Consider the following 27,200-nt stretch of genomic DNA (forward strand, 5'->3'; position numbering starts at 1 on the left):
AAGAATCAGAGATTCATGGAACCATTTCATATTAATTGTCTCCTAACTTTCAGGTATAAACTCTGTGGAATTAATTTATAGCATCTCTGCTCCTATGTCCCAATTAGAGCTGTGTGTGTGGGATCATTACAGTTCTCACTAGTTCTTAGCTAGTGAGTTTGAGCTGTTACCACTATAAAATTTAATTTTCCTTTGACATTCGTTTTCCCTACCAGAGGGTTAGTTTAGCTTCTGCTGTGTTTAAAAATAAAACATCATACAAGGATTTATTTATTTGGAAGTCAAAATTGCTTCTAGCATGATACTCCATACTTCTTTTTACTTAATTGTGTTAAGTAGGTAGAGAGCAAGTATTGTTCCTTCTTAACAGTTGAGAATATTCGAGTAGCAAGAGAACTGTTTTTTCTGTGGGTTGCCAACAGCACTATTAGGACTGAGCCCAGGTGAGAATATGTCGGGCTCCTGTTAGGCACCGTGGAGGGAGACTTTTAGTAGAACCATTAAACTTTTTCATTTTCTTGTCAGCATCAGAGTCTCTTGATTCTCTATTCTTTTTCTTATTATTTCAACTGTTTAAAAAAAGGGGAAGAACTTTATCATCCATTTTAATTTTCCAGTTAAAAGTTGATCCTCGATTAACGGGGGAAGGCACAGAACTACAGGAAGAAACTGGCTAGAGGGGGGGAAGGAGTGAATGGAAAACAATCTAATTAGGGAAAAGTGGTTTGGTTTCATCAGGTTTAGGAATATTGAGAAAGGGAGTACTGAAAGCATTTTGACATGGTTCTAAAATTTTTTAAATAGTCTATATTGGTTGTATAGTCTAGCTGTTTTTAATAGAAAGGGAATTTATTAGAAAATATTAGGTGGCTTGCAGTATCTTTATAAGGTTCTGGGCACCGGTAATGATGCCTCTCCCCATCATACCACTGAGCTGGGTTTGGAGAAACAGCCCCCACTGTTGCCAGCAATGCCACTGCCCCTGGTGGCTGTTGGTGGAATGGCTGCCTCTGGAGCCCAGCAGTTGGTACACCACCCACCAGACTCTCAGGTCACTGGTGTTTTGAAGCAGTGGCTTCCAAATCAAAGTCTTGGTGGGAGTATCTGATCAGTGGGACTCTGTTAGGTGCCAGTACCTCAGTGCAAGATGGCTGGGCAAGCGTCTGTCTATCATTTTCAGCTTTTATGGTACAAGGAGGGCTGTGCCTCATTTGGTAGGAGAATTCCTCAAATGTAGGAGGGTGTTTCAAGTGCTGGGTAGCCCCAAAGGGCAGATACCCACTACCTGTAATGTGTATGCCTGATTGTAAGGCACACAGAAAACCATTTTCCCATGGTAAGATTAAATACAAGTTTTTTTGGCTAGCTTGTATGCACATAACTTGGCGTATATATGTCTACCAGATCATTAGATACCTACTTTCATTATTCAGTTGATTAGATATGTGTCCATATTTTAAGATTAAATACCAGTGTATATTCAAGGAGTATTTTTCCTCACTTGTTTCATAAAAATAATATCTCAACTCTGGATACTGTTTAATGAGTACATTTATCACAAGACACATTCTGAAAATTTCACAGCTTTTTAGAGTTCCTCATGGCCACTCTCTCAGAGTTCTTTGAGGTAAAACACCTTGTAAAATCTTTTTCTGTTGTTTTTCTCAATCCACAAGTACCTGTTTACAGCACATTGGGACAGTCTCTTTGAACAATTTATCCCTGAGATGTATTTTCATGACTTCCTTAATGTAACCACTTACCTTGTTCTTTCTAAAGTGATCTTTACAAAAACATGAGATACTTTTAATTTTGAGGTCATCTCCAGAATAGCTATTAAATTTTCCCAGCTTCCTCTTATTTTTGTAACCCAGACCTGTTGGTGGTCTCTAAGCATCTGAGTGTAGATGTGATTGAGGCCTTTTCAGGCTAAGATTCTGCAAACAGTTCTTTGCTTAGGGAAACTGTAAGAATTCTTACATAGGGTGCATCCCTTTTTCCTGAGGGTCAGCTTTGGGAACAACATTCCTTATGTTCAGATATCCATGGTAGTTCCATGGCACCTTTTTCCCAGGTTTTGTTTCAAGGAAAAATAAGAAGTTATGTCTTTGCTGAATGGTTTCTTTGCCGCTGTTTGACATGGGATTGAAAAAGTAGAGTTTTCCCTTTAATAAAATGGGAAGTATCTGGAAGGTCATGGGAGAAAACTGTGGAAATTCTCCTTTGCTCTCAGAGTACGCTTTCCTCTAGGGTCAGGAACATTTGGACCCAGGCTTAAAATAACAAGGGCCACGGGGAACGGACATAATTCCTTCTGCTCCATGAGAGTCAGTCTATCCTTGTTAGTACTGAGTGATTAGAAAAGCATGTTTAGTACTTACACTGACTTATTCACTGTTTTACCTAGATTGAGACTTTAAAAAAATTGTAGTAAAGATATTGTCTTGCCAATGGGTTTCAGCCCTGGGCAAGTTCACTATGGATTCTATGTGACCAAAGAAATGACAGTAGAACATTCTTGGGGGTGAAAGGGTTATACCCAGCTTTATTTCCAGGTGGCAGGTCAGTCACTAGAATCCTGTTCACTCAGAGTGAGTCTGCATGCAGCAAGCCGGTCTCTGCCTCGGGGTCTATCTGTCCACATAGCCCTCCTCTGGGCCTCTGTCCTCAGCGCTGCCACCACTCCAGCCTCTGCTCTGCTCTCTTGCAGCCGTGCCACTGTGTCGCCCAGAGCCCTGGGCAGGGCTCTTTATATAGAGTCAACAACAACCCATTGCCCACACATGTGTAGTGATCTAGCCGGTCAGGGCCAGGTGAGAATCCTGGCCACAGAAACCTTCACTTTATCCACAGATATTGTAGGACACAGTTTTGTCTCTTTACTGAATGTTCTAGCTCTAGCTCTAAGCCCCATTCACTGTAGAATTTACATCAAAACAGCCTTGGATCAACTGTGGGGGAAATTTAAAGTAGCAGCACTCCCATCTCCCCACAACAGTGTGATTTTCTGCTGCTCAGATGTTACTGTCAACAGAGTTCTCAGCTCTAGCTTGAATCCGAGAGGTAGGTGAAGATACCACCCCACCTTTCCTTTCCTTTTTAGGTATGTGAGTTCTCACATCCAAATGTCTACTGAGAAGGGCCTTCAGACTTAACTAGTGGGAAAAATTTTAATCCCCCAGACCGTTAAGTAGTAATCCTGTTCTTTTGCTTTGAAGCATAGAGTTCTGTTGGAGTCTGGTTTGCTGTCATAGCTTTGTAAGGAAGGCAACATTGAAATGTAGTTTGCACTTCTCCTCCCAACTTATGGTAGAACCCCAGAATTGTAGTGATGGATAGGAATCTCCACGGTCTCCTAGGCCGACTTTCTCTCCGAGCCGGAATCCAGGACAGAGTGTCCCTGGATCTTGGCCATCTAGCTTTTGCTTGTTTATGGAAGGGGCTAGAGGTCACTGCTTTGCCTGGTTCATTGTAGGTGTCACTGAGTTCCTCTTGATTAGCAGACCCAAATCTGTAGTTTCTCCGCACTAGACCTGGTTTCGTCCTCTTTAAGTGAATCAGTGTTTTTTCTTCTTTTGTGCAGTACCCATTAGATATTTAAAGACTTCTTTCATGTTCCCCCTACATGTTCTTTTCCTTCCCATACCACCTGAGCCTTTTTAGGATTCTGGTCACATTCCAGCTTTGTCCCAGTTAGAAAATGTCTCTCTTAAAATGTGTAATCATACTGCTGAGATAGTTCCCGGCTTATGGGCACAGAGGAGTGATTTCCTTGTTTGGATTTGAACAATACTTGCATGCTGTGTATGTGTTCATTATCTTCTGGGACAATTCATGATACCTCTGGCTCATGATGAACTTTCAGTTAACTCAGATTTTTGGGGCTAATGCCCCTATTAAAGCCCACTATTAAATTCACATAAATTGCTGTTAAGATACCTTTTACACTTGGGCAGTTGCCTCTCATCAGTGGAACCCGGTAGATTGTTTATCCCAGGAAAACTCTGTGGCACCACTTTTGAAATCCTCTTCTCAGTATGAGCTGCCTGAACTGTGTGATCTGTGATCCATCATTCACCCTCCCTCACAAATTTTGGTCTCCTCCAAATATGGTAATGTATGTTAAAACAATACAGTTGGATAAAAGTAAGTAGACCACTTAAGCCATGACACTCAAGATGATTCTCTCAGGCAGGGTTTAGCCAACTATGGTCCATGGGTCAGACCCATCTCACCTCCTGTTTTTGTAAATAAAATTTTGCTGGAACACAGCTACGCTTATTTTATCTTATACTGTTCATGGCTGCTTTCCTGCTACAATGGCAGAGTTCAGTAGCTGCAGCTGAGGCCATATGACTGCAGCGTCTTAATTATTTACTACCTGGCCTTTTAATAGAAAAAGTTGGCTGACCCCTGCTCTAAGGTGAGAGAAACTGATTAACACATTTTGTGTTCATGTAGATGCATTCTGTTTTTAAGTAAGACTATGCAAAATCCTTTCCAAGACACATTAGTCAAAGCTTTTTATGACTTTCTGTGGCTGGTTCAGGTATTTTATAGGGAAAAAATATGATTATATAATCTTATATGTGGGTTATAAAATCACATTCTATTTTTTGCTTTCTCTTTCTCTCTTTACATTATCTGATTGATTTCTAATGTGTTGAATATGTGAAAGCTTCTCAGTGTTACTACTTCAGCTCTCTTTCCAGTTGGGGGACTGCCATCACCAGAAATTGCCTTTAGAGTTTTAGGGAGAGTCCTTGATTTGGTATTCATTTGTCTCTGGGGAAGAAGAATCCTGTTTGGGCCTCAGAACCCTTCAGTATAACTTATTACTAACAAATATGTAATACTTCTGAGAAATTATAAGGCAATGAGAGATTCCATGGAGTGTCCCATTTTATTTTGAAAACAAACAAACAAAACAACAGAATAATTCTGTCGCTTAACCAGCACCATTACCTTCCTGAAGCATTTAGTAGCTACTTCACTATTTTGTTCTTGAATAGAATGCTAAGGTTCAGTTCAGAAGTTACATACTCAGACTTTCTTAAAGAAGGGAAAGGATGATGAACTCTAAAAATTAAAAAAATTTAAACCAAAACTCTATTAAGTAATTGGATACAAAGAGATCTGTCAGAACACCTTTTTCTTGTCGTAGAAAGTTGCTTATTGACCTGCAAACAGTAACGGGGAGAAACCCCTTAATATTCTTTTCCTACATTAGCATAGGCCCTTGGAAGTCAGACAGATGGTGCATCAAATTAAGTCCCCAAGGGGAAGACAAATACAATGACCTAAAGATGCTCTTGTGTCCTCTTTGTGGCCTAAGCCATTTGGGAAGGACAGTGTTTACTCCAGAGTGTGGAGTTTTAGGCTTTGCATTTACAAAGGCCCTCATATGTCCATGTTATTAATGCCTACGTCTAGCATTTACTGAATATTTCCCAAACACATTGCCCTGGGAACCCACTGGATCTTTCCAGCCTCCTGTCCCTATTCCTGATGTCTCCACCTGCAGTGACACCAGATTGTTTGCAGTTCCAGGTCCTGAAATTTCCATTGTCCCCTCTGCTCATGGAGGGTCTTTCTTTCCTCTTCTCTGTTGCCTGGATTGCTCTCTGCCCTGTGTCAGCCTCAGATCTGTGTACCCCATTGTATTATGCTGACATGTTTACATCTTTTGGAAGAACAGTTATTTGGGATGAACCTAACTGCTCCCCTTCTCCCTGCCTTGCTGGAAGGGAATCTCACAAGAAGGCAGATGGATGTCTTCCTAAGCTCCTGCTCCCCTATCTCAGAGGGCCTGCAGCCTAGCCCAGGAATGTTCCGTGTTTCTCCAGGAAGTGCTCTGTCCAATGTTTGTATTGATTCTTGCATTCATTCTCTTCTCTATCCAGACTTTTTCTGTAAATGATCTTGCTAGGCACTTCATGGAGAAAAATGTCATCTGGTAGCACCTCCTTCCCCATCTCTTCATGAAATCTGCAAATCCATTTGCTCTGACACTTGTTTGTCTGTATTTCCTATTACAAGGGTCTATGCCTATGACAGGCCAGCACCCATGCATGGTCAGCAAACAGCACCCCATCTCCTCCTGTGTTAGAGATTTGATGCGTTTTCTTCCTCCCATGTTCAGAGACATCTTCTCTGGATACTTCCTGTGGGCAGTTAGGTGTACGCTCATCTCTTAAATACTGATCTTCCGTCTTAAGGAAACATACCTTCACTTCACCTCACTCCCCCTTTCAGCGCCCTCTTCTCTGTTCTCTTCATGGCTGTTCACTTTTCAATTCTAAACCAGCTCCCGTCTGGCCCTTTCTCTCACCTTTCCATGGGTATTGCAAAGGTCTCATTCCTTCTTTGATTTGTCATTAGCTTACACAGTTAACTCTATTGATTCTTCCCCATCTCCACTGCCGTCTCCTCCTCTTTTCCTGATGTGAGTGCTTGGCCTGGGGCCTTTCCTTTCTGTCTTCTGCCGCATCTACTTCCCTGACTCCAGAAGCCACCTACTTATGCATGACTACCAAATTTATACCTCTGATCTGTGCTCCTTTTCTAGGTCGTGATCCATGTCTTTTACCATCTGTTTGACTTGTCTTTTAGGTGTCTCTAAGCATATCAAATTGAACATGATCCCTTAATGCTTGTTCCCAGCTGCTTTTCCTCAAAATTTTCCTACTCGAATAACCAGTAGTCTTGTCTACTCACTTCCTCATGCCTGAAATCTGGAGTGAGCCTGGAAACCCCCATGTGTTCCACACATAATGTGTCACCAGTTAATTTGATTCCACCTGCAAATCTCTCTCAAATCTGCCTCCTTGTGTTTTGTTGTCAGTACCTTACTCCAAGCCACCAACACATCTTGCCTGTAGCATTCTAGAAGCTTCCTAACATGTCTTTCTCCATCTGATTTTTCTCACCTCTAATCTCTTTTTCTCATAGGAGCCAGAATAATCTTTTAAAAGACCCGAACATCACTGGATTCTGTGCTTAAAATCCAGTGGCTTTCCTTCATACCCAAAGCAAACTCACCCTTTCCCTGAGCCCACAAAGCTCCGTGTGCTCTGGCCCTGCCTTCATTCATCTTTCCACTCACTTCCTCTGTCTTTATGCCCCAGCCAGACTGGCCTTTTGCTGTTCCCTCTGATATTACAACTCCTCACCTTAATCCCTTGCCCTTGCTGTTTGTTTTTAGGCTGGAAACAGTTTCTCTTATTCTTTGCATCCCAAACTTCTTCTCATCTTTCAGCTCCTACCTTAAATGTACGAACTGCCCTGGCTGGTTACAGTCGTACCCCTGCGCCTGACACTGAATGCTCAGCACATATTTCTTTCATGAAATACAGAGTCTGTTGAGATGGCCACTTAGAATGGGAGTGCCTGTTGGGTACTTTGATTACAGTGTTGCTGTTGGTTAAGTTTCACATTTACATGATTTTGAATCCCTGTTCCTATCCTCTGTGAACCTGAGCAGTTATTATCCCCTGTGTAATGCTGGGCTGACTTCTTTCTTGAGTGAGCCAGCCTCCATGGAGGATGTAGTGTACGTAGGTTTCTCCAGGAACGCTAGTGGGTTAGATCCAGATGTGGAGGCCTAACAAGTGACTCTGGTGCTCACAGAAGTGCGCCTTCAATTATTTTGAGATGTTGTGTCAGAAAGGTCACTTTTAAAACGTCTGTCTGAGCCTCTCAGTCTGCTTTCCCAAATGGAAGTTGGGACGTTCCCTGCTGTGTTCCGTAGTCAGGATTCCTGACAGTGGTGTTCTGTCCCTGCTCCGTCCTCAGCGCACGGGGCTCTCTGGTTTCTGCTGTTGTTCACCTGGTCCACGACATAGAGAGGATAAAATTGCCATATTTTGAAGATGATCTCTTGCCCTGGAGTAGTTGTTGTTCTTGATTCTTTCTTTTAGGTCTCAGATACATAAGTAACAAATTATCAGGTGGGGTGAGTGGAACCTAGTGGCTGTCTTGGGAAAGAGAGTTCAAACTCTCGGCATAATCGCTTTTTTGCCATGTACTCTCCTAGAATGTGTGATCTCCGTGAGAGAGACTTCTACGTAATGAAACACTGCAGAGGAGCCTTCAGTGGAATTAAGAATCCTTTCCTGTTCTTTTTATTTTTGTACTTATAAGCTTCGTTTCTGGGGGCCTTTTTTGTAAAAAGAGGGAGGGTACATTGTGGTTAAGTGTTTTGAGGTTTCCTTCTCTATTCTGGCTATTTCTGGTCTTCTGGAGATAGAGGGTGAGAAAAACCACTACTTGCCAGCATATTGTTATTAACTGTACTCTCCTTAGGTAAATGATCCCTTTTATCTGCATTTTCAGCATTCTCTGTTGTGGATTCTGTCTTAACACGAAGAGCCCCAAACCAGCCAATACAATAATGAGTGCGGTTGTGGTCGGAGCCTGTGACTGACCTTCCCCCTCAGTATTTACTCTGTCATGAGCTCCAGGGACCCTGCTTTGCTGATATGCCTTATATCCTTCCGAGGAATTTTCAGTACTGCAGAGCGTCTGCTCTGCATTTCAACTTAAAGCCACACAAACCTAGTCCTTTACATAATGTAGTCTGATAACTAATAAAGGAATGCAATTGACTTTTAAATTTCAGAGGAGGGGGAGGAAGAGAAATCTCAAACAGAAGTGTTCTGTTGATGAATGTGATAGACCCCTTTGTTGTTGATAGACAACTCTCTCGCTATTTCCCTGCAGAAAGAGCTGGGTTTGGGCTGTGGTGCACATTTTGCTGGCACTGTGCTCCACCCCCTCTTCCCTGAAAATATTTATGGAGATCTAGTGTGTTCATACACTTAGAAGTGAGTTAATGGTTGCATGGGCAGGATGAGATAAAGAAGTTAAATATGTCGTTCATTTTATTTCTGGGTGGGGGTAGAAGGAGGGAAATGAAATACGTGTTTTTTTTTTCCATTTTGGAGACCTAATACTGTTCTTTTGTTTTTCACTCTTGTTCTCTAGGCATTAAGTATAACTGAAACCCTGATTAAACCCTTGGAAAAATTCAGAAAAGAGCAACTTGGAGCTGTAAAGGTTTGTGTCTAATTTGAGTACACTTGAGAACAGAAAATGTGGATTCCCCCTGCTGCTTCAGTGTGCACTGCAGTCACATGAGGCGGCTTTGAGGGAGATGTTGGAGGAAACCATCTGTTGTTTTATGTTTTAAATGTGCTCCCCCACCTCCCCGGCTGCCCTTGGGGGAATTTGAAATTGAAAGCAAAACAAAAACACCTGGACAGGATAGTAAAACCTCCAGTAATCCTTGGCTACACTTTCCCATACAGGGTTTAAAAAATATCCGTAAGCAAACAACACATTTACTCTGAATAGAAGCATCTTATCTCTGTAGGGAGTGCAGTGAATTTTGTGTAGCCACAGTTTTATGGGAAAGTGGAGCTTTAGACTAGGTTTTAAGATTACAAACGCTGCTATACCACGATGCCATTGAAGCTAGAAAAGAATGTTAGGTTATTGGGATGTTATTTCTTTCCATTTAACAAAAATTTATTGGGTTTCTGTAATATGCCAGCATTTTTAAAGATGCTGGGTGGTCAAGAATGAAGGAACCCCAGATTCTGCACTCAGGGGTCTGGGATTTAGCCAGGATTTCTGGGAGCAACACAGTGGCTTTGTCACAGGGAGCTGGGATATATTTAGCAACTTGTAAAGTTTGTGGACTGAACTTTGAAAGTATCCCAGAGAAATGATTTCCACCAACCTTCCCTGAATTCTGCATGCACGTAGGGAGAAAAAGTAACATTCATGTGTGGCTGACCATGTTTGGCTTGGCCCCAGGAGAAGAGAATAACATCAGTTTTAGTTAAAGGGAGAGAGGTTTTGTGTTACTTTTTTCCCCCACATGGCTTGGGGGTGTGAGTTTTCCCTTTATCTTCCCAAATAAACTATTAAAATCCTTTTGCACAGATAAACATTGTAGCTTCGGTGGCTGTGGCAATACCAATGGGCCCCAAAGAATGCCAGCTTTTTAGTTGCTATTTATGGAATCAGTTCTCCTTTAAGGGACTTGTTAAATCATTAGACACTTGTTTTGGCATAATATTTTACAGCTTTCAATGAAGGGCTGGGTTTTGAGGGGAGGTCAGTGGGAGTTGCCCCAAGTCCCCCTCCTGGGAGTGCTTGCTGAGCAGCACAAAACTGGATTATGTCTGCTGGCTTCATAGCCGGAGATTGGAGGGCTGATTTCACATCTGTGACCCTGGGCAAGTCACTGCCTTTAGTTTCTTGTCTGTAAAATGAAGAACTCTGCTGCTCTATTTCTGATCGTGTTGCCTTAGGCTGTTTTAAAGCTCTAACACTTTGGTTCCTTTTTAACATTTCATTGGCAGGTACTGCGTATAACCATGTCCATCTCTTGTTTTTCTTATTTTAATTGGATGGAGGTAGTGGTGGGCTAGGATTATGTTTGACGAAAATTAAAAATGAGTGTGACTCAATAAATAGATTCTTTACTTATTTGCCATCTACCCTGCTGGGTTATTATAAATTTCTGGCCTCGAATTTTCTGTTGACTTCTTCGTCTTCTCCCCTGACCAAACTTTCCCAGTTTCTGGTTTTACTCTTGTTTAGAGTACATCTTGCAAAGCAACTTGCAAAATAAATTGCCACGTTCAAAGGAGAAATTATTTTAATTGTTTCCATCTATGCCTTGGGCTGTTAAGTGGCCAAATTTCGTCCTGCAGTCCTCTTTCTTTATTCCTTCATTGTTTCTCTGGCTTCCAGTTTATAGTTTATGAAGGATTTCTCCTACAGCCTCATTCAGTGTAGTATGTGTGATTCCCGTCATGCCTGTTGACGGTAACTTCAGGGAAGCCAGTCACTGTGAGTCACAGGGAGAAGCCTTTTTTTATTGGCAGTTTGTGTATTATAATAAAGAGTAGAGAAAGGTGATTTTTAGGTTATATAGCAATATGTAAACATCTGTTTCTTTTATTAAATTGTTAAATCTTTAAAAGACTGCTTTATTTCCTTATTTTCTACCAGTCTGCACTCATCTTACTATATAAAGTAACCTGTTCTACTGATAATTCTAGAAGAACCAGGAAAGAGTTTATAATCTGGATATTTGATTAATTTCTCCACCCATGCTTATTAAATAGTCATATTTTGACAAGCGTGTGTTCTTGTCATGCAGGTTGATCTACTTACATGGGATACTTAAAATTAACTTTAGTCTCCTAAATTAAAGATTGATCATTAAAGAGCATAAAGCAATTTTCATGTGGGGATTAAAAAAAGGTTCTAAAAGTCTGACCACAGCAGAATTTTTTAGATATCATTGTCAAAATGTTTTGTCTTATCTTTTTTCTAAGCTTCGAGGTGGATTTTGTAAATTAAATGTTTAAAAAGCCCTGACGTAGTCTTTCCTATTGTCTGCTTCTGTTAGGGTATGTTGTCCTTCAGTCATGGGCTTGGTTTGGGCTTTTTGCCTCCATTCTGTGGGTTCTTCTCATGTCCTTATATGCCTGCCAGGTTCTCATTTCTCTTTAAAAAGCCCTGTTTCCCGTCACAGGACCCAGGTAATTCTGTGCTGTGTCACATCAGGTTCCTGTTCAGAGTTTTCTTCAGGGTCTAGCTTAGCTCTTATCTCCTCTGTCCCTTTTTCCTTCACCTTCCCCTGGAGCTTGTCGCTTATTCCCAAGTGTCCCCATAGCTCTTTATCGATAGCCATTGCTTACGAAATGGGAAGGACCTGATACAGGTACCAGACAGCATAGGAGCCAAGCAGAAGGTGTAAAATCTCTGAGAAGTACCAGGACTTTCTAAAAGTTACATTGGGAGAATTAAAAATCAATCTTTAGATATTTGAGCCATCAAGTAATGAAAATGTGGCTTCATGAAAATATCATGTAGATACGACTAAATGTATTCATAATATAACCTACTAAAACACTATTTTGGAAAGAGCCAGTTGCTGTCTTATTCAATAGAATAAAAATTTAACCAGAAAGGTTGAAAAAAGATGTTCATTTCATGTAACTTATCACCCTAGTGATTAACAGACTCTCACCCCAAATTTCTTTTGTATTTCTTTCAAAGACTATGTCTGGTGACTAAATGTTTAATAAAAATTGACTGCCCGAGATTCTGTACTTGACTACAAAGTATGGGTAAAAAGCAAGTCTATCTGAGTAATTTCTCCTGTTAAATTGTGTTTGATAAAGCAGGAAAAAAATACTGATTTAATTTAATTACATTTCTCTCATTATAGTAATAAAACACTTATCAATGCCTCTCATATTGCATAGTGTGAGAGGCCCTGAGATACAACTACGAATGAAAACACTGGCTGGCCTCCCAAGAAACTGGAAACTGTCTTGGGGAACGTCACATAAAAAAAGCAATAAAAATACACTGAAAGGTGCTGTAATGGAGGTAAACATAGGTGCTCAGGAACACCCCTAATTACCTCAGCTTTGGAGTGCTGTGAAGGTCTTTCTGGAAGACCTGAATTTTCCTGGTTTGAATCCCACTTCTACCCCTTAACTAGCTTTGTGATGTGGGGCAAGTTAGTTTATGGCCTCTAAGCCTTCGTTTCCTGATCTTTAAAATGAAACTAATGATACCTGTTTCAGGAGTCTATTGTGAGGATTCAGTGAATTAGATCATATCTAGAGTAAGGGCCTGGCATACATAGTTGCAATTTATTTCATTGTCCCATTTATATGGCTTGCTCTACCTCAGCTTGACAAACAAGAATCGCTCAGATTTTGTCTGCTGTCTGCAGGCAGGGTTCAGAGGTCACATGCCAGAGCGCTGTGCTTATGACCCTCTGGCCAAATAGTGCTGCTGGGTGTGGAGTCAGGTTCTGGATTCTGTGGGAAGAGCTGAATTCTCATTTCCTTGGAGAGGCTGAAGCAGCATAAAGGAAAGGGGGAAAGAGGGCTGGAAAACACAAATAAGATGTCAAGTAGGAATAGGTGACAGTTGGTAAATGGAGGGTGGGAAGGGAGGAGTAAAGGGAGGCTGCTGTCTCCCCCGATTATTAATAGGGGACACTGTACAGAAGACGTGGTGTTTCCTCTGGGCTGTAGATGTTAGCAGACCAGGTGAGGCTAAGAACAGGGATCCCACCACTGGTTGGTTTGGATGTACGGGATTACATTTTAAAAAGTGCCCCTGCTAAGTGTATGGCATGTAGTATGACTCTTGTTTCTTATACGTGGGGTATTATCCCCACTTCTTTAAGTAATGGAGAAAGAGTTGGCACATCTTTAAGAAGGTATTTAGTTCTCTAGACTAATAAGCCCTATTATTATTATTATTATTTTTATTAAGGTATCATTGATAAACATTCTTATAAAGGTTTCACATGAAAAACATTGTGGTTACTACATTTTACCCATATTATCAAGTTCCCCCCCTCCCCATTGCAGTCACTGTCCGTCAGCATAGTAAGATGCCACAGTCACTACTTGTCAGCTCTGTGCTACACAGTCTTTCCCATGAACCACCCCCAACCATATGTGCTAATCATCCTATTATTTGATGTTTGTAGTTGGAAAATAAGGCTTTTCATTTCCTCATCCTAAGAAATTTGTAAGACACAGAAACATTTAAAAAAGTCATTTGGTAACTTAAAAAAAATCTCTCTTCTAAAACAAAACAAAAAACTAGTACCCTCTGGAAATGTGCACAATTCATAATCACAGTCACACTTTTGTGAGATCTTTGTACGTTCTTTGTCCATTTTCCCATGGAAGTGTTAATGTATGATTTCAGTAAAAAAACTGCTTAATCAGTGTTTTATGTGTTAAGAATATTTCTTTTCCTCCATATTAATTGCACCTTTTCCCTGCTTGTTTGCCTTTTAGCTTGTTTATTGTGTATTTTTTGATACTATGATGTTCTTATGGTTTCTTCTGTTTCTTTTTTGCTTAGAACCTTGTTCTCTCTTCTGAGATCCTATGAAAATATTCTCTTTTTATTTATGGCTTCATTTTTTTCATTGTGACTCTCTGAATCCATTTGGAATTAATTTTAATGAGATGTGGTTCTCTGATTCCAAATAGTTAACCAATTATACCAGCACCTTTGATTCTTTTTTTACCCAGTGATTTGTGATGACATCTTTAAATTTGTGTTTTTATTTCTAATGAATTCAAAAGATCTGATGATTTAAAATCTGATGAAGTTTATGAATCCCCTCTACCATTTATATATGTGTTTTTTGATCATGCTGTTTTAAGTAATAGCTCTTACTGTTTTTTTTTTTTTTGCACGTGTGATTTTACCAGTTGATTCTTGTAAGTCACAATTTACCTGTAAATATAAGCTTGTTTGGCTTACTTACGTTAAAATTAAAGAAAAATTGTTGTTATCACTTAAAAATCATTAGATTTCCAGCTGTTCCAGAAAAATCAGTGGGCATGTCTCATATCCTAGAGTTGTATTTACACATGTCAAAAATCTGCTGAAGCTGTGTTAATGGCTGCCTTCCCCTATGTTGAGTGACTGTGGGCATTCTGATTTGCATTTGGCCTCCACCACTCATTGCATTCAACTTCCAGCTTGCTTTATCCATAATATTAGCACCTGACTCAGACTCATCTGAGTTTGTAATGCTGCTTTACAAAAAAAATTCTGCACTATATTTCATTTGATCCTTGATAGAGCCTGCTGTCTTGTGTTGCTCAATATATTTTATATGTATGTATATATGTATAATCCACCCTTATGTACGTGTGTATGCATATCATATATTGCAGTGCTAAAGAAAATGCTCCATCCTTTATTGAATGCTGCACAGTTCCCTTTAAAATTCTTATTATTACTGCAAAAAAGTCAAAGCACAAAGAAGCAGAGTAGTGTTCTAGTGGCATTGATAACAAATGCAAGAAGAAACACTTCAGTCATAAGGTTGAAAAACAAAGCACAGTAGCATTTGTGTAATACCACACTATGGATGGACGAATGTACTTCCACTCTAGCTGGTGGGTGTAATGTTGTTTTTTGGCTAAATTCTTTCCTCACAAAGCCTTGATACCACCATTTTCTTTCATTCCCGATTTTACCCACGTGGTGATTTACATAGCCCACTGTTGCTGAGTGTGCTGGGTGTTTTGACTGCTGATTTTAGCATCACTGTTTCCTTTGTCCCATTGTGTGGCTCAGATGAAATGAAAGGAGTTAAAAATGTTTTCAGCCTTCCTGGGAAGTATGAATCTGCAAAGAGAGTCAACATGTTTTACCTTGTGGTCTTGCTTTGCAGTTAGTGTCATGTAAATGGAGCGGCGTGACTTCTATCCCTGTTTTGTTTAAACCTGAGGCACTGCTGGTGAGAAAGCTCTGTGACACCAGTGCAGAGGCACATAGTCATAAGCGGCCAGGACTAGAACTTGCGTCTTCTGACACCTGAGCCAGCGTGCATACCACCATACCACCTTTTTGAAATAATGGGGGTTTTGGAGTAATGGCCATATGTTAGCTTTACTTAACATTTTTGGTTAGTTGTTAAAATAGTTGATGAAGAGCATAATAGTGAAAAGCAGAAAATAGAGTGACCATATATGAATGCCTTAAACTAAAAAAAAATAGACATAAACTAAACCTAGTGCATAAAGAAAAAGTGCTGCTCTTTCAACAAAAGTTTGACTATTGTCACACATAGGTGAGCCACAGGAGCCCAGAATTTTAGGACTGGATCCGAGAATGAGCTAAGACAAAAAGAAAATCCCTGATCTTTTCAATAAGGAAATTATGGTTCTGTGTTGTATTTCTTTCTTCTTTTTTTTTTCACTTAGGCAGCTAGTTTGCAATTAAACTTGGAGTAGAAATGGAAGAAATGTCAGCTCCTGAGTCAGTCTCCTCTGTCACTGTGGGGATTGATTTAGGGTCTTGAGATGAGCTGGCAGAGGCTCTGTCCTTGGTTCCCATGGCAACAGTGTATATAATCCCTTGTAGTGAAAAAGTAATGATAAATGCAGAGAAGTAGGATTTATGTGCTTAGTTTAATCCATTTGTCTAGTAGGAAGAAGATCATACCAGAAAAGACTGGAATAGTTCCTTATTTTTGCTTTAGGAAATAGAATTTCAAAAATAGGGAAGAGAATGTTCCTTTCCAGGAGGTCTTAGAGAGTTAGGGTGAGTTTGAAGTTAATAGAAACATTTTGACAGCATGAGGACATAGTGTGCTCTCATTGGTGCTGAGAAATATTTATTAAAAATCTGTTTAAATTGGCACACAGTGTTAGGGGAGAGAGTCTTCTCTGCATTAAAAATTGAGTTACTTGTTTTCTCAAAAAAGCATAAAAAGCAAAAGGAAAGCAAATGCTAGTTCTAGGCTGTACCTGAGAAATGGTTGTAATTTTAACCACAGGATCTCAGTACAAGTGTGTCACTGCTATTTTAGGCCCTGGTGACCTATTAATACATATTCTAAGTAGTGTTATAGAATCACTGCTAAGATTTGGGAAAGTTGATGGCATTCTGGTCAGAGGATCTTGTATTCATACTGGACAATTAGGGAAGATCTGTCTCAAGATGTTTTTGTCCCATTGTGATTCTCATTATTTTAACTCGAGCAAAATTTAATCAGTTTTAAATGAATGCCATTTCTATGCCAAAATCTGCAGTGTTTTTGCTGTTTTAAGCTTTATGTTCTTCTTGTTGTTTTAATGAGGGACAAGTGACATAGCACTAATTCTAAACATGAAGTGTGAAGAATTGAAAAACAGCTTTGGAAAAAAGCCTATTAAAGGTAAAAAAAAAAAGAAAAGATAAATGACTCTTCAGTCCTAATGCTGTCTTGATGGCTAATAAACATTGACCTGGGAGCAGATAGATTTTTCAGATCACTTCATCACACTTAGTGGTACTTTCTTTATTTTCAAATATTTGTCATATTTTGAACTCCGTAGTGGATTAACGATGTTGATGAATAATTCCTGTTTAATCACAGTCGTCTGTGTTTTCTGATTTGTAGGAAGAAAAAAAGAAGTTTGACAAAGAGACTGAGAAGAACTATAGCCTAATTGATAAACATTTGAATTTATCTGCAAAAAAGAAAGACTCACATTTACAAGAGGTACTGTTGTTACTTTTCTGTTCATTTCTTTCTAAAATTCAGGCCACGGTGCCTTTCTTTTTTCAGTGTGCATTTCTTTGGAAAACTTTTCATCTAGAATTACTAGAGGTGGAAAAAAATGAACAGGTATGGCCATGAATTAAGATAAGAACAAAGAGTTCTTGTGGAACAAGACACAGAATAATTAATACATCTTATGGTGATTAATTCACATGGATTCATGGCACTAAAATTTTTTGATTCTGAGTATATTTTCACAGGAACAGTTTTTCACCAGCATTCCTGAGGAACAATATATTATTTTCAGGAATAGGTTCACTAATTGACTTTCAAGATTTATTGAAGAAATGAATTGAATTTAATAAGCTCACATACCATTTTGCTTTTATGTGAAGGCAGCATTCATCTTACTTAACACTGAAGCTTCAGGAGGTTTGGCTTCCCTGGAAAGAGCAGCATCTGTTTTACTTGTGTCTAATAGAATTTTTTTTTTTTAAGAAAGCCATATGTAAGGAGAAAAGAATTTATATCTTTCATTTTCTCTCTCTCTTTTCTAAATGCCCTGCCACTTGTTTCTGCTCTCACATGCTTGAATGGAAACTCAGTGGTTTATAATTTGGAACATATGCTTTCATTAAAAATGATGTTGTTTGCAGCTGTTAGGATCTTTACTCATTCCACAAAAGTGTGATTTTTTATTTTTTATTTTCTCATTTGTTCATTTTTGAACACATAAGGAGTCCGAGAGTAACATACCACTGTAGTAGACACTTAATGAAGTATCACCCACATGACAGGGACAACACTGACTTTGGTATAAACCTGGGTTATATTTAAACGTCAGGTATTTAGTTGCAAACTGTGTGTGTGTGTGTGTGTGTGTGTGTGTGTGGTCATTTTGATATTACCCACATGTCACATTTTCTTTTGTCTCTTTAATTCCTTTGACATTTGGATGGCATCTGATAGTTTATGAGGGACAAGGGAGCTTTTATACCACTTAATCCCACTGTAGTACACTAGGTAGGTAGAGTACATTCTGCCCCTTTTCCATATAATGTACAAAGCCATGCAGCTGTCCCGTATGCTCCCCCATCTCCTACCCTCTGTCACTTTAGAAATGACAGCTTTGTTTTTATAAGCTCTCCTTAGGCTAGCAGTTTTCTACTTCCCTTTTCTTCTCATCTCTATTTTCTGGCATCCCGAAGGGAGTTTTCATGCCCTAAGTCAGTTTCCATCTTCACCTCACTCTCTAATTAGGTATCTCATTCTGAACGTTGCGTAGGCAAACTCTTCAGACTGTCTTCGGCCTTCTCTCTCACACCCCACACCCAGTCTGTCAGCATATGTCTTCTTCAGCTTCGGAATATTCCCAGAATACGGCCACCTCTCCTGATGACCACCATCGTCATCCCGGTGCAAGCATGTTGGCGTCTCACAGATGACCGCAAAGGCCTCTCTGACTGGGTCTCCCGGCTTCCACCGGTGTGTTCCTACGGTTTATTTTCTGCTCAGTAGGCCGAGTGAGCCTTCCTGTTCTCCTCCACCTCTTCTCCAGACCTTCACGGCAGGTCTGTCTCCGGAGGCCAGGGGCCCACCCACCCCGCGCACCCACCCACCCCGCGCACCCACCCACCCTGCACACCCATCCACCCTGCGCACCCACCCACCCTGCGCACCCACCCAGGCCGCCTTGCTGTGGCCGCACGTGCGCAAGCAGACCCCATGCTCAGGGCCATTCCTTCTGTTCTTCGGACCGTTCTCGTACATTCCCGGCCCAGAACCACATGCCTCCCTCCTCCTCCAAATACCCTTTCACATCCTCTCTGCTCAGAGTTCACCTCGTCAGAGGAGTTTCCCTGACCATCTTATTTAGTGTCTGCCTTCCTCGGCTATTTTTTTCCAAGCACAAACATTTTTTTCCTCCTGGACGTGGGCTGGGTCACCCTCCAGGCGTATGGATGTGTCACCAACGTGGAAGCTTACCAGCCCTTTTTCAAGAGTTTTTGTAGTGTTGATCTGTAGTGCCCCCTCCTTCCACCCGACTCCCAGAGACGGAGGGCGGGGCTGACGGTTCCAGTTCTCTAACCTCCTGGTCTTGGTGGTGCTGCCCAGGGGCCCCCCTCTAAGTCCCTTATTAGCATAAACTCAGGTGTGCTCCAAAGAGGCGTCTTAGGAAAGGCAAGGGGTGATTCCATCACTGAGGAAATACCAAGGATTTTACAAACTACCAGATAAGTTTCTTATTATACCCGAGTAGTGCTGGCCTTCTGGACTTTGAGTCAGGCTAAAGGACCGTGCTGCCTATGTGGTTTGGATGTCCCTGGCATGGCTGTAAATTGACGATACCGGGATCCTGGTGATCAGTCATGCAGCAAATGGCATCGCTATTCTGAACACTCAGAACATTGGGGGGTATTTCCTCGGCCTGACCAGCAATGCCCGGGTAGTTGCAGTGGCATAAACAACCTGGAGAGAGACTCTGCTAAAATCAAAAAAATAAATAAATTGGTGACTATGTCCCTGGTGTAATTTTCTTGAGGGACATTTCCCAGTAACAATAACATGAAGAATCCACTCTTAACCCCTCATATCTCTATTTTATTCAGTACTTAACACAATTACATTCCGCATGCCCTCACCCCAGCGGTTGGGTCTGTTAACTGCTGGTGACTGAACTCTCAGACTGTGATTATTAGAGGCATAAAAATACGGCTTTGATGAGTGTTAGGTAGAAATTCTCATTTTGGCTTAGTAACACTATTTAAACATTATCTTAAATCACATTTGATGCTAAAACATTTTTATTACCCGTTAGATAAATAACTGTTTTTCCTTCTTTCCAAAAAATGAAAAATTCTCGTTGTGGTAAAAATAAACATAGAATATAGGATTTTAATCATTTTTAAGTGTGTAGTTCACTGGCATTAAGCACATTCACATTGTTGGGCTACCATCACCATATTCCATTTCCAGAACTCTCGGTACCCATTAAACTATATTTCCCATGTTCCCCCTCTCCCCTACCCCCAGTTCCTGGCAACCACCCTTCTACTTAGTGTCTCTGTGAATTTGTTCTAGGTACCATATGGAAGTGGAATCATACAGTATTGTCCTTTTGTGACTTATTTTATTTCTTATGTCCTTCACATTTCATCCATGTTGTAGCATGTGTCAGAATTTCCTTCCTTTCTGAGGCTAAATAATATTCTATTATACATATACACCATTTTGTTATCCGCTTTTCTGTTGACGGACCCTGGTTGTTTCTATCTTTTAGCTGTTGTAAATATTGCTGCTATGAATGAGTGTGCGAATACCTGTTTTGAGTCCTTGCTTTCAGTTCTTGTGAGTATACACTCAGAAATGGAATCGCTAGGTCATATACTAATTCTAGCTTTAATTTTGGGGGACTTGCCAAGCTGTAACTTTTTTACAGTGTCATTGCCATGTTTTCCATAGCGGCTGTAGCATTGTACATTCCCACGGATAGTGCATGGGGTTCCAGTTTCTCTACATCCTCCCCAGTACTTGATATTTTAAATTTTCGGATAGTTTTTTACGTTGTTATTTTCTGTTTTTTTGATAGGTATGAGGTGGGATCCCATGGTTTTGATTTGTGTTTCTCTAATGATTAGTGATATTGAGCAACTTCCCATATGCTTATTGCCATTTTCATATACTCTTTGGAGAAATGTCTAGGTAAATACTTTTAAAAGTAAAATCTGTCAATTTAGGAAATACACGATGCCTTGTAAGAATGGTTTCTAGGCTGAGAACTCTTTCTCTGTTGTTTTTGTGGAACTGCACTTCTCTCCCAGTTCCATCCTGGTTAGATGAGGTGAGTTGGAATCCTTTTTTGGAATACGCTTCTGTTCACTCCCATAGTGCCCGTTCAATGCCAGGGGGGGAGACGCTGAGGCCCTGGGAGCATGACTGCCTGCAGATGGGCTTCAAGCCCTAGCCTGCTTTGGAGAGCCAGGTTCTAGAGATGGGACCATAGCTACCACTTCCTCAGCTGCTGCCTTCATGCAGGAGTGCTGAGGTGACTGGACTTTCCTGGAGCCCCTTTCCCAGGCTGACTTCATTCTTAGAGGATTTGTTCATGGAAATAATGTCTGTGTGATTAGGATTCTATGTGTATGGCTCATCCGTGGGTGCAGTGTTGGTTGGATAACTTTTTTCACAAAGGGCTGTGTTACCTGATCCTCAATCCTTTGGGGTCACCTCATAGAAAGCAGGTGTCAGCAGACATATTCTGCAGAGAGTCAGATAGTAAATATTTTAGGCTTTTGCAGACCATAAGGTACCTGTTGCAACTACTCAGTTCAGCTGTTGTAGCAGGAAAGTAGCCATAGAAGATACATAAGTGAATAACTAATGACTCTGTTCCAGCGCAACTTTTTTTTTCTTTTAGAAAGACAGACATTGGGCTCTGTTTGCCTGTGGACAGTAGTTTTGCCAAGCTCTGATCAAGAGTTTACTTCCTCACTATCTCTAATCTGACCGACCTCAATTATTTTAACATAGGCAGATATCCAAGTGGAGCAAAACCGGCAGCACTTTTATGAACTGTCTCTTGAATATGTATGTAAGCTTCAAGAAATCCAAGAAAGAAAGAAGTTTGAGTTTGTGGAACCTGTAAGTATTCAAGCAGGTTGTTCTGCTACTGGATTTTTGTGATAAAATAGAAATGTTTTTTCTTTCTAGATCTAGTTTATGATTGCTAGAGGCCATGGTGCATAAATATGAAGCAAGACATCGAATCGTGAAGTCCAGGAACCCCTGCAGATCAGTGGTTCTGAGCCTTATTGGCACAGTAACCATAACTGAATATTCTTTCTTCTGCTATATGGTCTCAAGATCGCTGCAGTTGGGTGCAATTTCTGCCTGTTAAAGAAAAATCCCTGTGTTGAAACAATGTTAGAATATGGGTGAGGGTGGTGGTGCTGATGGGGTAAGAAAAAAACTTCACTCAGGTTTGTTCTAAAGCAAGTACACCAGTCCAAACTTTGTACTTTCAACAGTTGTTGGTAATAGGTAGTTTCTAATACAACTCACGATGCTTATGCAACCAAAGTTAAGAACTGGTGTGTGGAAATACTCTTTGAAACAATTTTGTGAGTTACTCTAACTTTTCTTTATACTTCCACTAAAACACATGATTTTGTTTATTCTGATACTGATGTATTCTAGTAGCTTCAGTTCTTTATGCAATAATGTATATGTACAATATATCTTCATTGAAATGTAAAGGGGTATTTCATACTGTGGGTTTTATTAAAAAATTAAGAAACATTGGAATTATGATTCTCAAGGTTAATTTTCGCATAGATTTTTTTGCTTGTGATTTAAAAAAAACAGCTTTGAGATGTAATTCATTTGCCATACAATTTACCCATTGTGTTTATGATTTTGAGAAGCAGAAGTAATCAAGCAAGGATTACTTTAAAAATTGGCATTCACGGAAGCTATGACCCACTTGGAGTAATAGATTTAACCTAAATTAAACAAACAGATAAAAATTTATCCTCCTTAAAGTTTTATTTTTATGTGAAATAATAATAATGGCCTATGTTTATTGAGCATTTACAATGCTCATTGTTCAAGTCATTGTTCTAAGTACTGTGCTCGTGCATTTATTCTACACAGTAACTCAATAAGGTGATACTTTTATCATCTCATTTAGCAGATAAGGAAATTGAAGTAGAGAAAATTTCAGTACTTTGCCTAAGATTCCATAACATTGCTGAAGTTGGGATTTGACTCCTGGTGGCCACTTGACGTCAGAGTCCCAAATTCCAACTGCTAAGCTATGTAAAAGCTGTCTAACGGTGCTAATAGTTAAGGGAAAATCACCAGCCTTTCATTTTTTTATAAGGACAAGTTTAAATAATGCAGTTAGATTTAATTGAATTCTAGTGACTTTTAATTGCTCTGCTTCAGTGGAGTCAAAAAGAGATGAGCGGAAATATGTGGCTGTTTTCATTCTTTTTTTTTCCTCCCCTTGAGTTTTTTTTTTTGCTAACGTTCCTTTCTTTCCTTTAGATGCTGTCCTTTTTCCAGGGAATGTTTACTTTCTATCATCAGGGCCATGAACTGGCCAAAGACTTCAATCACTACAAAATGGAGCTGCAGATCAACATTCAGAATGTAAGGAAATGAAAGCTTTCTGGTATAAGTTGGAGATAAGTTTGAGATGTGTGGTTTTGATTTATTTTATAAAAAGACTTAAAAGACAGGCTGATCTGTTGGAGCTGTGGAACAGGCTATGTCGCCACCTTCTGGTCATTTCTCAGTGTGACAAACTGCTTTGACTAGGTGAGGTGCAGGGAATACTGCCCCCTGGCGGCGCTTTTAAAAAAAGTTATTTAATTTATTTTTCTTCCCTTGTTTTAGAAGAGTCACTAGTATGTTTTTATTTTTAAACTTTCTTGTTGAAGTATTGTTGATCTACAATATTATCTTGGTGTCAAGTATACAACACAGTGGCTCAGCAGTTAAACGCATTGTTAAATCCTCACTCCAACTAGTGTAGTTACTGTCTGTCAGCAAAGCGTTACAGAACCATTGGCTGTATTCTCCATGTTCCTCTTTCATCCCCATGACCAACTTACATTATGTGATTGAGATTTCTGTGCCCCTTTATCCCCTTCTCCCACACCTCAACCCTTCCCCTGTGGTAACCACCAGTCACTTCTCAGTGTCTCTGAGTCGACTGCTGTTTTGTTCATTTTGTTTTATTTTTAGATTCCACAACCAAGGGAAAGCATATGGTGTTTGTCTTTCTCTACCTGGCTTATTTCACTGAGCGTAATACCCTCTAGGTCCATTCATGTTGTTGCAAATGGCAGAATTTATTTTATGGCTGAGTAATATTCCATTGTATGTATGTATATATATATATACCGTATCTTCTTTATTCGTTCATCTGTTGGCAGACACTTTGGTTGCTTCCTTATCTTGGCTACTGTAAATAATCATGAACACGGGTGCATTTATCTTTTTGAATCAGGGAAACTAGTATATTTTTATATTCAAGATTCACATGGTTTAATTTCTTCAAGTATTTTTGAGATATAATTGACATACAACACTGTATAAGTTTAAGATGTACAGAATAATGACTTGACTTACATACTATACAAAATGATTACCAGAGTAAGTTTAGTTAATACCCATTAACTTTTCTAATTTCTTGTGCTGAGAGCTTTTAGGATCTAATTTCTTAGAAACTTTTAAATATACCATGCCAGCAGTGTTGACTGTGGTCATCCTGCACTTTGTGAGACCATTCTAAGAATAAGCTGTGCTGTGTAACTCTCTGTTCTCTATGTAAGAAAACAGACAAAAGAGTCCTCCACATGAGATTTATAGCATTTCAATGTGGTGATCTAAATTTCTTCTTTTTTACCTGTATATCTTACTCAGTTTTTATTTTCAGATAGGCTTCAGGGTTCAAGAGGAATTTCTACCCTGTGTTTTATGCATATCCACTCATTGTGTTGGGTTCACAGTCGCTGTTGGTCTTCATTATTTTCCTGGAAAATGTATGCTTTCGATTAGATCTGGATAAAGTAGGAGAATTTTATTTAACAATATAATATGTGTGATTTTGATCAGAAGGTGATGCATGTTTTTCCTCTCAATACTGTAGTTGATTTTCGGAGTGTCTTCATTGAAGAGTTATTCAGGTTATTTTTAGCATGATTTCAGGCCTTGTTAGAAATGCAATGAATTGGTTTTGGGACAAACTCCTAGCGCCTAGTGGAAGACATGCAAAGGGTGGGAATCTCTGTCCTGCTTACCACCTGACTTTAAATTTCTTAACATTTTAGAGATAGAGAGTGAATAGTTTTTGTCTATATTTTATATTTTTAAGGTTTTTCTTTTGTGTAGTTTCTTATACTTGAGAATGTAGGTAATGAAATATATTTTTGTGATTCATGTGACAAATTTTATTTGTAGATTGTTTGGACATTTAGCTGGGTTAAATTATAGAGTAAATCCCTCCTCTCCAAAGTCCTGTGAGTGGCTATAATGTAACAGAATGTACGTGCATCGATTAGACCTAACTTCAATGTAGGTAATAGAATATTTAGTCCAAAGATGCTGTGATTTTTCAGAATCCATTTTCAGGCAGCAAAACAGTGTTGTAAAAAGAACATTACACAGTTAGTTTAGAAAGTTAGATTATATTCCTGATTTCTTTCCCTGCACTAACAGGCTGTATAACTTATGGAAAATTACTTTCTGTCTACACCTCATCTGCCAAGTGCAGGGCTGGTCTGGATGAAAACTTTCAGGTAGAACTGGATCCAAAATTTCTGTGGCCAAGGTAAAATGAGAAGGCAGGGCCCCTTACTCAAAAACAGACTCTCAAAGCAGTGACAGCAGAGCATTCGACCATCTGCTCGACCTCCTGAGCACAGGGCCTGTGTGACTGCACAGGTTAGAAGCCAGCCATGCCTCTGTGCCTGGAGCCAGGTGTAGGATGCACCAGGGTCTCCTGGGGGCTCCAGCAAAACTCTCCCCACACAGCTGGCTTGTGCATGGGAGATGTTTGTCACACACCCATGGGGGAAGGGGGGAAGGTTACCTTACACACACCAGAATAATTTCAGAGAGATTATTTCAGTGTGAATGAGCAATGTTCAGTCACAAAATACGCTAAGCAAAAGTTGAAGACAAACTATCTTTTGAAATGGTTCACAAAATGACCTGGTTAATATCCTTCATATACTAAGAAGTTAACACACACGTTTGATAACATTGATCTCCCCAAGAAATGGGCAAAGAGCAATTTACTGCCAAAACCTTTTTTCTGTATCCTCAAGGGTTGTCACCAGTAAATTACCCTAAATCCTCAAACCTCTTCTCTAAATATTCCGCTCTTGGCTTTGTGCTGGTTGTTTCTGAGGTCCCTCCAACAACTCTTTATACTTTCAATTTTGAGAACATGTGATGTGTCTTTGCTGTTCATTTTTGATTTTTGCTAATTCTTTTCTTTTCAGACATACCAGCATCTTCAAAACCCATGCCACTCATTCTGTCTCACCTGCTAAACCTTAATTGCTGTAACTTATTTCTTGGCCTTCCGTCTCATTCTTTGTTGACGTCAGCTTTTAGTATAGTAAAGGGAAAGCTTGGGCAATTGAAAACTACATATGACAAAAATCCCAGTTATGTCTTATTTTTATGCTATGTATATTTATTTAAGGAAATGTACCAGATGTTAAAACTCAATCTTAGAGTTAACAATCTGTGCACTATGATGTTACAGATAATTCTGCATAACTTTTAAGAATTTGCTATAGTAAAAAACAACAATATCATTTTATAATCAGAAGAAAGGTAGAAATTATTTAAAAGTGAAAAACCTGTTTTTTCGAATCTGATTTCCCCTTTTCTATGGTAAAAATGGTTACACTTTTCATATTGAGAGAGATTCAGTCTTCATCCATTTCCCAAGATCTAGAAAAATCAATGGAAAGCAAAAGAGAGCAAAGACGGCTTTTAGAAAATAGATTTCTCCAAAGAATGTAAATTGCATCAAAATTAAAAGAGATTTTAAAACTAATTTAAAACTTTTATGATCTCTATCCCCAGAGATATGCAGGGGAAAGAGAGACCAGAATAAAATTCTTCCTGCAAGGAAATATAGTGGGAGAAATCCTAGGATTCATAAAGAATCCCTAGAATGGTTTAGAAGAATTTACAGTCTGTGCAACGATTTTTGTTACAGTGTTGTGAGGAAAGTGGAACACCAAAATGATGAAGTATGTTTAAGAAACAAAAAGAGGTTGGAAGTAATTGTGTAAAAACATGAACATGGTTATTCTGATAAATAGATTTATGGTTACTTTTAATCTTGTTAATAGCTTTTCTTTTTGCTCCAAAACAACTGTTTATGTCCTTCGCTCTTTGTTAATGTTGGGATTAGTTTTTTGAATCTGAAAAAAATATATAAAATATACTCTTCTCAATCAGATTGAAAATAATAAACTGCTAGTTTGATATTGGAGATTCTCTTTGTTAGGGAGTTGTTGTGATTACCCTTCAGTGACTGAACTGTAATAATGATTATAATGCCACCGAAATCTATTGTCACCACGTGCCAGGTGTTACTGTG

General features: G+C 39.5%; 1 protein-coding gene across 3 annotated transcripts in view; it reads left to right on the forward strand.

Moving 5' to 3' along the window:
- The window catches only part of ARHGAP10 (Rho GTPase activating protein 10), a 277,456-nt gene that overhangs the window by 79,488 nt on the left and 170,768 nt on the right, over positions 1 to 27,200 (forward strand). For all 3 annotated transcript variants that reach the window (XM_036910129.2, XM_057493417.1, XM_036910128.2), the window contains exons 4-7: positions 8,986 to 9,057; positions 16,967 to 17,068; positions 21,599 to 21,709; positions 23,117 to 23,221. In XM_036910129.2, coding sequence (XP_036766024.1) covers positions 8,986 to 9,057; positions 16,967 to 17,068; positions 21,599 to 21,709; positions 23,117 to 23,221 — 390 coding nt within the window. The remainder of the gene's footprint in view (positions 1 to 8,985; positions 9,058 to 16,966; positions 17,069 to 21,598; positions 21,710 to 23,116; positions 23,222 to 27,200) is intronic.

This window comes from Manis pentadactyla, chromosome 1, assembly GCF_030020395.1.
Source record: "Manis pentadactyla isolate mManPen7 chromosome 1, mManPen7.hap1, whole genome shotgun sequence".
NCBI classification, from domain to species: domain Eukaryota; kingdom Metazoa; phylum Chordata; class Mammalia; order Pholidota; family Manidae; genus Manis; species Manis pentadactyla.